The 13,446-nt window shown below is 45.6% G+C and overlaps 1 protein-coding gene across 2 annotated transcripts in view; it reads left to right on the top strand.

Moving 5' to 3' along the window:
- SMYD1 (SET and MYND domain containing 1) overlaps nt 1–9,473 on the top strand; it is a 43,477-nt gene extending 34,004 nt beyond the window's left edge. For both annotated transcript variants that reach the window (XM_035272023.3, XM_035272022.3), the window contains 3 exons: nt 2,916–3,079; nt 4,415–4,583; nt 6,454–9,473. In XM_035272023.3, the coding sequence (XP_035127914.2) occupies nt 2,916–3,079; nt 4,415–4,583; nt 6,454–6,612 (492 nt within the window). In that variant the 3' untranslated portion in view covers nt 6,613–9,473. The remainder of the gene's footprint in view (nt 1–2,915; nt 3,080–4,414; nt 4,584–6,453) is intronic.
- The last annotated feature ends 3,973 nt before the right edge of the window (nt 9,474–13,446 follow it).

The following is a 13,446-nucleotide window of genomic DNA, read 5'->3' as shown; positions in this document are numbered from 1 at the left end:
AATTGAATGCATGCGCTGGCTACAATTTTCAGTCTCTCCCAACTGTGCATTCAACCTTGGCTCTTGAAGCAACCTTGGCTCTACATTAGAATCACCTCTGAAAAATTCTGATGCTTAGGCCCCCACTCAGGACAATTTCACCAGAATCTCTGGCCACGGGACCCTGATATCAAGATTTTTTAAAGCTTTCAGGTGATTTCAATGTGTAACCAAAGCTGAGACCCACTGCCAAACACTGGGCTACAGGGCATTTGCAATGAATCAACCTGGGTGGCTTGTTGGAAATACTATTTCCATTCTCACTGTCTAGGATGTGACTCATTCAATCTGCAACAGAAAACAGGGACCATGAATTAGTATTTTTGTTCCCCAAGCTTGTTAAGCAACTTGAATGCTTAATGCCATTAGGGCATGTGGATGCGGGAGATTAATTTCTATTTCTATTTCCCCTCTTTCTCCCTCTTTTTTTTTTTTTTTGGATTGAGGCAGAGTCTCACTCTGTTGTCCAGGATGGAGTGCAATGGTGCGATCTTGGCTCATCACAACCTCCGCCTCCTGGGTTCAAGCCATTCTCCTGCTTTAGCCTCCCAAGTAGCTGGGACTACAGGCACGTGCCACCATGTCCGGCTAATTTTTATATTTTTAGTAGAGATGGGATTTCACTATATTGGCCAGGCTGTCTCGAACTCTTGACCTTGTGAACCTCTCACCACGGCCTCCCAAAGTGCTGGGATTACAGGCTTGAGCCACGATGCCCAGCCTCTCCTTCTTTATTAACCCATTTATTGCACATTTCTAAGTCCTTACTAGAGTGGCCAACACAAGACACTCTCCTTGCCTAGAAGGAGTTCTGTCAGGTAGGGAGACAGTCACACGAACAAAGTGTTATTGTACAACATGGAAAATCTATGTCAGAGGCACAAGGTGGGAGCTGCAGTGAACAGGAGGGCCCCACTGCCTCCATTCCCTTGCTTCTCTTCTCTTCATTTCTTCTCCTTCTCCATTCAGACTAGGCAGGGCTAGGTGGGGCGCTGGACACTGTGCCCATGAGTTTACGAGGATTGTTTTCAGGATGAATTGATTGCCAGCCATGATTTTTCCACTCCCTGCTATGCCCCCACCACCTCAGGTTGTCTCATGAACCCTGGGAAAGTCTCAGAGCAAAATTAGTTCTCATTGACTTTAAATGGAAGGAATTGTATGGCATTTCTCCCAGCAGAGCAGCAAAGAAAGGAGAGGAGAACGATAAACACCTAAAATCTAGAGACCACTGGACTTTGCAGGGTAGGGTCTAAGCCTCTGTCTACACAAGAGTCAGTTGGAAAAGCCTGAGTCCAGGACGACTGAGGTCAGGCCCATCTTTTCCTCACCAGGGCCAAGGCTGCATGCTTCCAGGGATGTTTCCCAGCTTCCTGGAGCCTGTTCTCTGCATGTCCATCTTGTACACTTCCAGTTGGGACATAATTATTCAAACTCACTGAGCTTAAGGACCACCCAGCAGCTTATACAAACTACACATCCAGTGTTTTTCTCTCAGATATTTGGTTTCAACTGGTCTAGGGTAGGACTTGAACATCAGTGTTTTAAAAAAGCTTTCAGATGATTCCAAAGCACAGTGAGTGGAGAATCACTGGAATGGTGGTGAGGATGGAGCTCAGTGGCTTGGTCGCAGTGCTTGATCTGTTGCTCACTATCTGTGTGGCTGTGGCAAAGTACTTACCGTCTCTGTGCTTTAGTTTTCTCATCTGGTAAAATGGGATTATTAGTAGTACTCACCTCAATGTGCTATTATAAGATATACAATTATCTTATAATTTGTATATGTGTATATGTACGCATGCATGTATGTGTGCATGCATATATATGCGTGTGTGTATATATATGTATGTATGTATATACACACACACACACACACACACACACACACACACATATATTTCTCTCAGTATCTGTAGAAAATTGGTCCTAGGACCACCACAGATACTAAAATCTGCAAATGCTCAAGTCCCTTTTATAAATAAAACAGTGTATTTTTGTATGCAACATATGTATAGCCTTCCATATACTTTAAATCATCTCTAGATTACTTATAACACCTAATACAATGTAAATGCTACGTAAATAACTTTTATACTCTATTGACTTGTTTGCATATTTTTGTTGTTGTTGTATTATTCTTTCTTTTAAAATATTTTTGGCCAGGTATGGAGGCTCATGCCTGTAATCCTAGCACTTTGGGAGGCTGAGGTGGGTGGATTGCCTGAGCTCAGGAGTTCAAGACCAGCCTGGGCAACATGGTGAAACCCCATTTCTACTAAAAATACAAAAATTAGTTGGGCGTGGTGGTGTTCACCTGTAGTCCCAGCAACTCAGGAGGCTGAGGCAGGAGAATTGCTTGAACCCGGGAGGTGGAGGTTGCAGTGAGCCAAGGTTGAGCCACCGCACTTCAGCCTGGGCAATGGAGTGAGACTCTTGTCTCAAAAAAAAAAAAATATAGATATATATATATAATTTTAGATATAGATCAAATATATATATATTTGATCTGCAGTGGGTTGAATCCACTGGTGTGGAACTTGTGCATACACAGATCTGACTGTACATATTTATGTGTTTGTGTGTTTATGTGTTTATGTGTGTATGTATAGCTTTCATAGCTTCCTGCTACCTACTGATTTTGGAAATTCCTCGCTGTGCTCTGTCTGCCATATCTCACACCATTACCCTTCCCATCCTTATACCTTAGCCAATAGAACCACTTTGCAAGTCACACCCCAAACACAGCTGTGCTTTCCCATCTCTGTCAGCAATTACCCCAATTTAAAAAAGAATGGTATCATCAGGATGGTTGTGTATGTGAATTAAGCCTGTTGTCTGGTGCAATGGTAATGGGTAGGGCCTCTGTCTCACTCTAGGTTGTGAAATTATGCCGGGAGTGCCTGCAGAAGCAGGAGCCAGTGTTTGCTGACACCAACATCTACATGCTGCGGTTGCTGAGCATTGTTTCGGAGGTCCTTTCCTACCTCCAGGCCTTTGAGGAGGCCTCGGACTATGCCAGGCGGATGGTGGATGGCTATATGTAGGTGACGATCCTGGGTCTCAGACAGTCTCCTGGAAATGTGTCTATTCCAGGGATGGCAAATAGATGGCACATTTACTGCTGCCTCCCTCCTGTACCCATGGCAGGCATCAGTAATCCATCATGGTTCTCTTTTTGACTGAGCCTTTTTATCATGGTGCTCCAGTGGTAATGACCAAACAATCAGAGTTGGTAGTTGGGATGAAATCTATTTGCCTTCCCTGGTCTTTCCCAAATTCTCCAGCTCATCTATCACTTGGGTGACATGTTCTGCCTTTGATTTCCTTCAGGCTAACTCCAGCTTGATTTTAAGTGATTGGACCCCCACCCCCACCACCCTGTAACGAACACAGGCAATTCTGGGAGCTTTCTTTTATTTGTTTATTTTAAAAAGAGCCATCAGTTGGGGCTGGTTGCAGTGGCTCATGCCTGTAATTCCAGCACTTTGGGAGGCCAAGGTGGGCAGATCACGAAGTCAAGAGATCGAGACCATCCTGGCCAACATGGTGAACCCCGTCTCTACTAAAAAATACCAAAATTAGCTGGGCATGGTGGTGAATGCCTATAGTCCTAGCTACTCGGGAGGCTGAGGCAGGAGAGTTGCTTGAACCCGGGAGGCAGAGATTTCACTGAGCCGAGATTGCGCCACTGCACTCCAGCCTGGCAAGTGGTGACAGAGCAAGACTCTGTCTCAAAAAAATAAAAATAAAAAAGAGCCATCAATCATCTTTGCAAAAAAATTGTAAAATCCAATTCCCTTGCCTTCCATTTGCCAATACCCTGTCTTGCTTTCTGTGTCCATGTTGTTGTGCAAATTTGTGTTTCTGGCCAAATAAGTTGACACAAGTTCATTTCTTTGAGAGGATGTTAGTCATAAACAAAATGTAGATAAACTGTACAACATGCCAAGGAAGCCCTGCAAAAGCATGCCAAGCAGGTGAAAATACTGATGCTGTCTCAAAAAGGACATTTAAATTATTTTTTCTCCCTTGACCTTCCTACCACTTTCCTGGGAGAGGTCTGAGGTGCTCCTGAGAGTTGTGAGTTTCCTTTGCTCAAGTTCAGATAGTACAATCCTGGCCCTTTTCCCCAGAAAGACTTGGTTGGGCAGCTCAGGCCAGAGTTTCAGCTGTCACAGCCTCACTGTGTAGGACGTTTGGCAACTCATTCCATGTCTCTGTGTCTCAGTTCGTCCTTGGAGGGCTACAGAAGCCTTGCAGTGCTGAGGGGAGGAGCAGATGGGCTTAACTGATGAGGGTACTTTATACATTATAAATTCAGTGCAGATATAAGGATGATTGGTATGATGTGCGATTATTTGCTATGCTCCTGCAGGAAGCTCTACCACCCCAACAATGCCCAACTGGGCATGGCCGTGATGCGGGCAGGGCTGACCAACTGGCATGCTGGTAACATTGAGGTGGGGCATGGGATGATCTGCAAAGCCTATGCCATTCTCCTGGTGACACATGGACCCTCCCACCCCATCACCAAGGACTTAGAGGCAAGTAGTATCTTGGGGCTTATGTTCCTTCCCTGGTCTGAGCTTTCTGAGGATGACAGTGTGAGTTCAGGTGGAGTCTGCTTTAGAAAAGTCTGCATATTGCCAGCTAGACAGAAGGGAACTCAGAAATGCTTAGCCCACTACCTTGTGTGTTAGAACACTTGTGTTACCATAAAGGAATACCTGAGACTGGGTAATTTCTAAAGAAAAGAGGTTTATTTTGGCTCATGGTTCTGCAGACTGTATAGGAAGTGTGGTGCTGGCATCTGCTTCTGGTGAGGGCCCCAGGAAACTTCTAATCATGGTGGGAGGCAAAGGGGGCCAGCTTGTCATGACGAGAGAGGGAGCAAGAGGACGGCAGAGGTGCCAGGCCATTTTAAACAAGAAGATCTGGAGTAACCTCAGGGCGAGAACTCACTCCTACCAAGTGGATTGCACTAAGCCATTCATGAGGGATTTGCTCCCATGACTCAAGCATGTCCACCAGGCCACCTCCTACACTGGAGATCACATTTCAGTGTGAGGTTTGGAAGGGACACATATCCAAACCATATCACCTTGCTTCACACATGAGGAAATTGAGGCCCAGGGAAGGAGGGTAATCTGTTCATAGTCACATAATGAGTTAATGGCAAAGCTGAGACTTGAAGCCAAGTCTGTTGAATCGTAACACCCCAAGCCTGGTCTGAGGAAGTGTTAACAATGGCGTGTATATGTGTGCATGCATGCGTGTGCAACCATTTACATTAGAAAATATTCTGTGTAACATGGAGTGGAGTTTGGGATCACAGGCTCTGGAATCAGACCTCCAGTGTTGAGTTCCAGCTTCACCACTTTCTGGTTGTGAGATTTTGCAACTATCCAATGTATGGGCCTCAGTTTCCTCATCAGTAAAATAGGGGGAAAGGGCAGGGTTGTGATGAGTGTTCATGAGTTACTGTGTGAAATGCACTTAGTGCCTGGAAAATGGTGTTGCTGGTGTCCTTGGTGCTTTGAAGGGCTGCTTTATTTGAGAGTGACAGGGCTGTCCTCAGACAGTTCAGTCTAGGGAAAGAGGACAGACTTTGATGTTATAAAATGTAGGGTGACTATGACATTTAGGACTGGTGACTGTGACATTTAGGACATCCATCTCAGATATAGATGTCCTTTTTCTATTCAGATTCTAGGTTTCCTCATTTATAAAATGGAAATAATATAGTAGCCCCTCAAAATTGGCAGGAGGACCAAGGGAGGGGCAGAAAAGTGGGGTAACTAGCTTTACGTCTAGGGTATTGAGCCTGTCAAAGGCAGAGCCTTTGTCAATCTTATTCACACTGTATTCTCAGCCTCTTGAGAAATATTTCTTGAATGGACATGTGGGAGAATGAGGGCTCTTCTGTGTGTCACACACTGTAATCTTCCCAACCCACTATAAGGTATGAAGCCACAAAACGGGTGAGAAAACTGGTAGCTGAAGTGGTTACGCCACTTGCCTGAGGTCCCACATTAGTACCTGCAGGGGCCACGGTTCAAATCCACGTCCACTGGGAAGTTCCTGAGAACAAACATTGTTTTCTGAGAATGGTTCCTCCAGCTACTCTCCCAGGGTTCTGACTCCCTCTCCTTGACAAAGTGGGCCCACTGCCAGGACATTGGGCCCTCGATGAATGTGTGTGTGTGTGTGTGTGTGTGAGAGAGAGAGAGAGAGAGAGAGAGAGAGAGAGAGAGAGAGAGAGTGTGTGTGTGTGTGTGTGTGTGTGTGTGTGTGTGTTCTGAGGGGGTAGAGTTGAATCTCTGTAGCTGGAAGTAATTTACCCCAAGGTATGTCAGAGACCAGCATGTCCTAGGGGCTTACCATCACTGTTAATGGTATATTTGTGTCCCACAGGCCATGAGGGTTCAGACAGAGATGGAGCTACGCATGTTCCGCCAGAACGAATTCATGTACTACAAGATGCGCGAGGCTGCCCTGAACAACCAGCCCATGCAGGTCATGGCAGAGCCCAGCAATGAGCCAGCCCCGGCTCTGTTCCACAAGAAGCAATGAGGACTGCCAAGTGGAGGAGGGGCAATGTGGCTGGGGAGCTAGGGAGAGACTCTGGAGGTGGTGGGTCTCTGGGGAGATCCCTGATGAGGAAGTTGAGGTAATGCTCAGCCCTGTTTCTGGGGAAATTTACTGCCCTGTGTTTCCCAGTGCCATTTTGGCTCAATTCAAGTCAATTCAATTCAAGTTAACTCTATCCCAGCCCAAACCAACTCCTCCTACAAATATTATTGGATAGGCCCTAGAACCCAATAAAGGAGCTCCAAATGTCGTTGGGTGGGGAAGCAAAATGTAGAGAAACATTTAAAGCACGCTGTAATAATAAATGCAACTGTAAACTATATGGAGGAGGGTGCAGGGGTGGGAATGTGTCTGGTGTGTGTTGTTTGTGTACAGTCAGGGTATTACAGAGAGGATGACATCTGAGTTGAGGGTGGCAGGTGCCTAGAGTCTCAGATGAGCCTGGAGTCTCATCTGTGTAGGTGTCTCTGGGGCTGCTGGTCTCACCTGTGGTCTGCAACAGATACAATTGGCTGAGGAGGATATGTGATGCTGTTTCCTGAGGTTGGTGTGGAGTTATGAAGAAGGGGCTGTGTTAGGGCTACTTAGGCTCTACTCAGAGACCTGAAACCACTTCGGAATGGTGCATACGCAGGAAATGTTGACTGGGGGCCTTGCCCAAACCACGTGAGATCTTAAAGTCTGGAAAAAAAAAAGGTCTGGGTTCCAACTAGAGCTCTAGAAATATTTTCAGAACACACAGAGAGGGAATTATTCCCTCCATCACCACCCTCATCACCAAGCCTTGTTGTTCCCTGTGATTTTAGATACTGTCTGATATTTTCCTGGCTATTTGCCTAGTAGGATTTAAAAAATATTTTCAGAATGAAGAAAAGAGGGAAACTTGGAAAGACATATACCTATTCATCCTGGGCCCTTCAAAATTGGCCCTTGGGGGCTTTGGTTACATGTGCTTGGGTGGTCTTTACCAGCTTAGACTTTCTCATGGCCCCACATGAAGCTCCATTCTCAATACTGAATAATTATTACTTCCCTTGCTGAACTTCTTTTTCTGTGATGCCCTGGGGGCTTCTGCTCTTCTCACCAGAAAGAGCATTTGAATATGGATTATTGTATACCTGGGTTAGACTCTCTTCAGAGGTGTGGCCAATTTATTCTGATCTCCTGAAGGCTGCTGTGATTTCCATCTGAGAAATGAGGATCTTGAGAATTGACCAACCCCAAGATTAGCCTGTTATCCTGTTATCTTCTGAGACCCCAATTTCTCATTAATGTTTTGGGAGATCCTGGAACAGATTCCTTCATTTGGGGCTGTCACCAAGACTTCTACAGAACCCAGGGCTACCACTGACCTCAGAGCCCTCCCTCACATCCTGAAGTCAATTAATCCCACTGGGTCTTATGTTTGTTATCTCTGCCTAAATGTTAGCTTCTCCATCTGCACTCTCTCATCCACATGATGACCCACTGTGTCCTTCTGAACACTGCCCAGTGGTTGAAAGCTTTGCAAATGGGCCACATTTTTGCAAAATACTTGTGTCTGACATTTAGGTCTTCTTTGAAGATTTTCCTTTCTAGAAGGTTTTACGAGACGACTGATAGTCTTTCAAGCTCCCACACCATAGGCTTAGGGACGGCACTGATATTCTCCCAGGAATCTAATTGGTATGTTCAAATTGTCACTCTTCTACCTTCACATAAAACTCCTCCCCCAAACCCTTTTCCCTTTTTTGTCATTGTCATCTGCTGAGCCACTGGTCATTTCCCCATATTCATGGTCTTTTTTTCCATCCTATCTTTCTAATATTTGTTGTCTTTAACAAACTGAGCTCTATGTCTGTGCTCCTCCTCCCCTCTCAGACCATTGGAACATGAGTCCTTCTCCCTGCCGCAAGGTCCTCTGGACTCCTTCCCCTCCTTTGACCCCCAGACTTTGTTCCATCTATTATTGCTTCTGCATCCTGGATCCTTGACATTTCTCACCCCACTGGCCTTCTCAAGTGCAATCAATAAAAATGCTGAGAACTCTTGGATTGTAATCTTTATGACTAAGTGTTTTTAGTTGTGTAGTTATTATCTTCCTTTCTTCACTTTGCATTTCTTCTTGAATCCACTGCAGGTTGACTTCCACTCCCACCCCTCCACTAAAAGGGCTCTTAACCAAGATCAAACCTAGTGGGTACTTTTTAGTTCCTATGTGATTTAGCCTTTCCGTGTCAGTCAACACTCCCAGCCCTTGATTTCAGTGACCCACTCCCTTGCGATGATCTTCTGATGTGGTTTCTCAGGTTCCTTCGCTGGTCCTTTTCCCCTGATATATTAACATTTCCTGGAGTTGGTTTTGCCCTTGATTCATTCTCATCTCATTCTGCACATACTCCTTGCATGAACTCCGGCAGGCCCTTCATTTAATGACCACCTTAAGGCTGATGATTCTCAAATCTGTATTCCCTGATGTTGCATTTGAGCTCCAGCCCCACTCATCCGCTCAGATGTTCTTGCAGGCCCAACAAACTCGTCATGTCCAAAGTGAAACTTTTTCTCTTTTCTCTCTCCTCTCCCTTCATCTGTTCCTCCTTAGAACACCACCCAAGAACCTCACCTCTTCCATCAGATTGTGAACTCCTGGAGGGCAGGAGCTGTGTCCCTCTATTCATCTTCCTATCCCCAGAACCTTGCATAGGTCCTGGAACATGGCAGGTGCTCAGTAAATGTGTGTTGAATGAATGAATGAACAAATGAATTTGCTTACTTATGAGCAAAAGAACCATGAAACTGTATTTGGAGTTTTTATGTTATAGCAGTCAGCAAATCCTATTAAATACTTTGTGTTTCCAAGCAAATAAGCGTGGCTTCTTTCTTTCTGACAATCTTTTTAGAGCAGCACTGTCTAATGGAATTTTCTGTGATGATGGAAATGTATTATATCTGTGTTGTCCAATACAGTACAGTAGCCACTAGCAACTTGTGACTATTGAGCACTGGAGTATGACTGCAGAACAGAATTTTAAATGTTATTTAATTTCAACTAATTTATAGTTAGCCAACGGGGCTAGTGGCTACCATATTAAATTGTGCAATTTTAGAGAAATACTTCAGTGTCGTTTCTGAGAATATGGACACTAAGAAAAACCATCTCAGTTTGTCATTATCCTAATCTTATCTGTGTGACCTTGGACTAGTTATTTTACCCATGCCTCAGTTTCCTGACTTCTACCTACTGCCTGAGTTTGCTGTGAGGACTAATTTTTTAAAGAGGAAAGCCCTGAGAACCCAACCCATCATAAGTGCTTAGTGACTGTTACTAGTTATTATTACACTTTGAGTATTCCAACCTTGCTTCTCCTGGGGTGTCCCTTCTCCCAGTTAGAAGGTGGAGGTGAAGGGTAGAGGCAATAGCAGTGTGATGGAACTAGCTCTTATCGGCTTGGGAGAGCCGGCAGGGCATGTCTCTTTCCAACTCTGCATTCATCAACATCACACTGATAAGTTAACATTGGCCATGGTGGGAATATTTACACCACAGTAATGGCCTAACTTTAGAACACATTAATTTGCAGTGTTGTCAACCTGTAAAGGAGCTTCACTACATGCGAGTAGCAAAATAGATAACAGAAAGACCATTAAAGAAGCCTTCACTTAAACTGGGATGAAATCTGCATCCTGAAACCTCTGTTCCTTAGGGCCATGCCGAACAAGTCTAAGACCTCTGATTACCCTGTAGATGATGCCGTCTGCCCACTGCACCATCACTGTATTGGCAAACACATGTATTAAAGGGCAGACATAGCCACTGCTTGGGTGAGTCACAGGGTGTACTTCTCTAAAGGATATTGAAGGGAATAATATAGTTGGGGGCACATAGCAGAGAGAATAGCAACATTTCTTCTTGTTTTTTTCTTGAGACAGGGTATCCCTTTTTGTCTAGGCTGGAGTGCAGTGGAGTGATCTTGGCTCACTGTAGCCTTGACTTCCTAGGTTCAAGTGATTCTCCCACTTCAGCCTCCCAAGTAGCTGGGACCACAAGGTGTGCACCACCACGCCATCAACACCTTCAGCCCGCCTGGATGGGAATCTCCCTATCAAGCTGGTTTTCAGTAGGGGACTACAGTTCGAAGCAGCAGATTGAATTCCAGATACATGGTTTGTGTCCTTCAGTGGCACTTATATTTGGCCTCGGCAGACTTTCTAGCTCTTTCTCTAGGGACACTGCTCTGCACCATGAGGCTCTGAGGAGGTGGTTCAGGACAGGCTGTTGCAGGATGGAGCCTGACCTGCCACAGCACAGCATTTGCTGACACACAGTGATGGACCATGAGTCAATGGAGTGCTGGTAGATAGTTAAAAACAATGTGAAGAAGACGCCCTGATTAGTAGCAGTTGCTGATTTCCCTGGTGTAAATATTCCTGTGCAGGCCCATGTCAAATACCAAGCTGTATATGGAATTGGGACCTGGGACTAGGTGGCTCCAGCCATACTGCTTGTGACCCAAGCCAGGCAATTGGACCCTTGTTGGGCAACCCTTATCCTTCTGAACTGGAGGAGGAGGAGTCCTTGCTGTTCTCTAGGAATGCAAGCTCTCAGTTTGTGACCCTGGAGGTGCTGACAATCATACTCTCCGCCATGTGGAGAGGCCCAGGAGACCATAGCTTGTATTGAGGGAGAAGTATTGCGTTGTTATTCAGCTTTGGGTCCGCCTGTCCCTTCTAGTTCTATGGGCCAGTGAACTATGTTACCCCTGCCCCATTGTTATTTTTGGCATAACCCATTTGGGTGTGTTTCCCATTGTGCTCGTTCCCATTGTGCTAGTTTTTCTCCATTTCTCCCACAGGCCTTCTCCACTCTCCTCTGACTTGCTTTGTGTCAGAAAGGCTGACTTTTTTTTTCTCATTTAACCAGTAAGAAGCACCGGCAGGAGACTGGAATGCAGGACACCCGCAACAACTGCCCAGCCAGGGGTTCAGCTCCCATTGGGTGGCCCTTCTACCGCTCTAGGTCTCCCTGGGCTCCAGTAACGCTGCCCCCTCAGGTGCCTCTTCAGGTCTACAGGTGGTGGTGGCTTCCTGCAATTGCTGGCTGGGGACCTCACCTACTTTATGGGTTCCCTTTAACCACATCTTTGTAAATAGCCCTTTTGTTAGCAGTGGAAAATCCGAATGGGTCCGCAGCAGTGTGGAAAACATTCGTCTGAGGGGAATAGGGCAGAGTGAAAGACTGAGGCAAGTTTTAGAGCAGGAACGAAAAGGTAAAATACACTTGGAAGGGGCGGGGGGCTTGAGAGATCCAAGTGCCCTGTTTGACATTTGATCTGGGGTTTTATATGTTGGTATGCTCCTCGGGTTTTGTGTCTCTCTGCCCCTCTTCCTTGAGGCAGGCTGTCCTTCTGTGCAGGGGCCTGCCAGCACTTGGGCGGGGCCGCATGCGCAGTGTGTTACTGGGGTTGTGCGCATGCTCATTTCAGGCGTTTTTTTTTCCTTTCTAGTTGACTTCCTAGAGGAAGGTCATGTATCAGTTAAACCCCACCATTTTGCCTCTTAATGCACATGCTTGAACTCATTTGGCCATCTCCGAGCTCTTATTGGGAAGCTGCTGACCACTATCTTAAGGGATTTTCTATCTGTTGGGAGGCTGCCTTTTCCTGGCGCTGGCTGTGAACGATTATTACTTTAGAGAGGCAGTTGAACAACTACCTGACCGTCACCTGACTCTTGCCTGACATTCCTTAGTGGGGGTGCCATCTCCTGCCCTGCCTAGCTACTTACTTTAATACTTTCATTAAATTCTCACCGTGTGCCTTATTTTCTGACGATTCATCTTGCTAATGCATATCCCACGTCTAGTAACTAGATCCCATTGATTCTAATTCCTAAATATGCTTAAATCTTTTGCTACGTTCCATCCTCATGGGCACTGCCTTAGTTCAGGCACCATTCTTGTCAGGACCATTGCCACAGCCTCTGAATTGTCTCTCTCTATTCAGCTTTGGTTTCTTTCATTGGTCCTTGCTACTGTGGCCAGAATAATGTGTGTGTGTGTGTGTGTGTGTGTGTGTGTGTGTGTGTGTGTGTTTTACAGTGCTTTTAGTATCATGTTACTCTTAGAGCTGAAAACCCCTCAATGACTCTCTACTGTTTTCAGGATCAAATTCAAACTCCTTGCTAGAGTCAAAGGATTCTCATGGTAGAGATTCTGTTCCTTCTCTGCCTCTTTTGCTAAGCCCCAATTGTACCACATCTCCCTGTGAAGCAAATACCCTTGGATGCTTTCATACCTCCTCTGAGATGTTTTTCTAGGTACCACCCCTACCCCGGTCTGTAGCAGGGGCTGGAGCTAGTACCTACCTTCATCACAGTGGGATGACACTATCACACTTACGGTCCCACTGACAGTGAGTCTCCTGGGGATCACCGTATCCTCAGGGCTTAGCACTGCCCTGTCCTGCTTTGGCTAAATGAGGCTAGGTTATGCGGAGAAGATGCATTTAATTTCAAGTCTCCTTGTTTTTCTAGTAAGAAATGCTACAAAATCATGGCATGGTAAATATGCCTCTAGGTATACAGAAAAAATGCTCTAAAGATAGAGTATGGACTAAGTTAGGCAGCACCCTGCCCCCTCCCCTGCCCACCAATCACTGTATTTACTCTAATGGCAGTCAGTTGAAAAAAAAAAAAGAAAAAATTTAAAAAAGGAAGTCTACTTTTGTGTGGATGTGGACACCCATACTGGCTGTTTGCAAATCAATGGGCTGTCACTGGGAAACAGCACTCTCTGTTGGTGGGATGCCCACAGGACAGGCAGAGAGGAGGAATGGAGAG

Source organism: Callithrix jacchus, chromosome 14, assembly GCF_049354715.1.
Source record: "Callithrix jacchus isolate 240 chromosome 14, calJac240_pri, whole genome shotgun sequence".
In the NCBI taxonomy this organism is placed as follows: domain Eukaryota; kingdom Metazoa; phylum Chordata; class Mammalia; order Primates; family Cebidae; genus Callithrix; species Callithrix jacchus.
The sequence above is the reverse complement of the archived record's forward strand: the minus strand, read 5'-3'. Positions and strand labels throughout refer to the sequence as shown.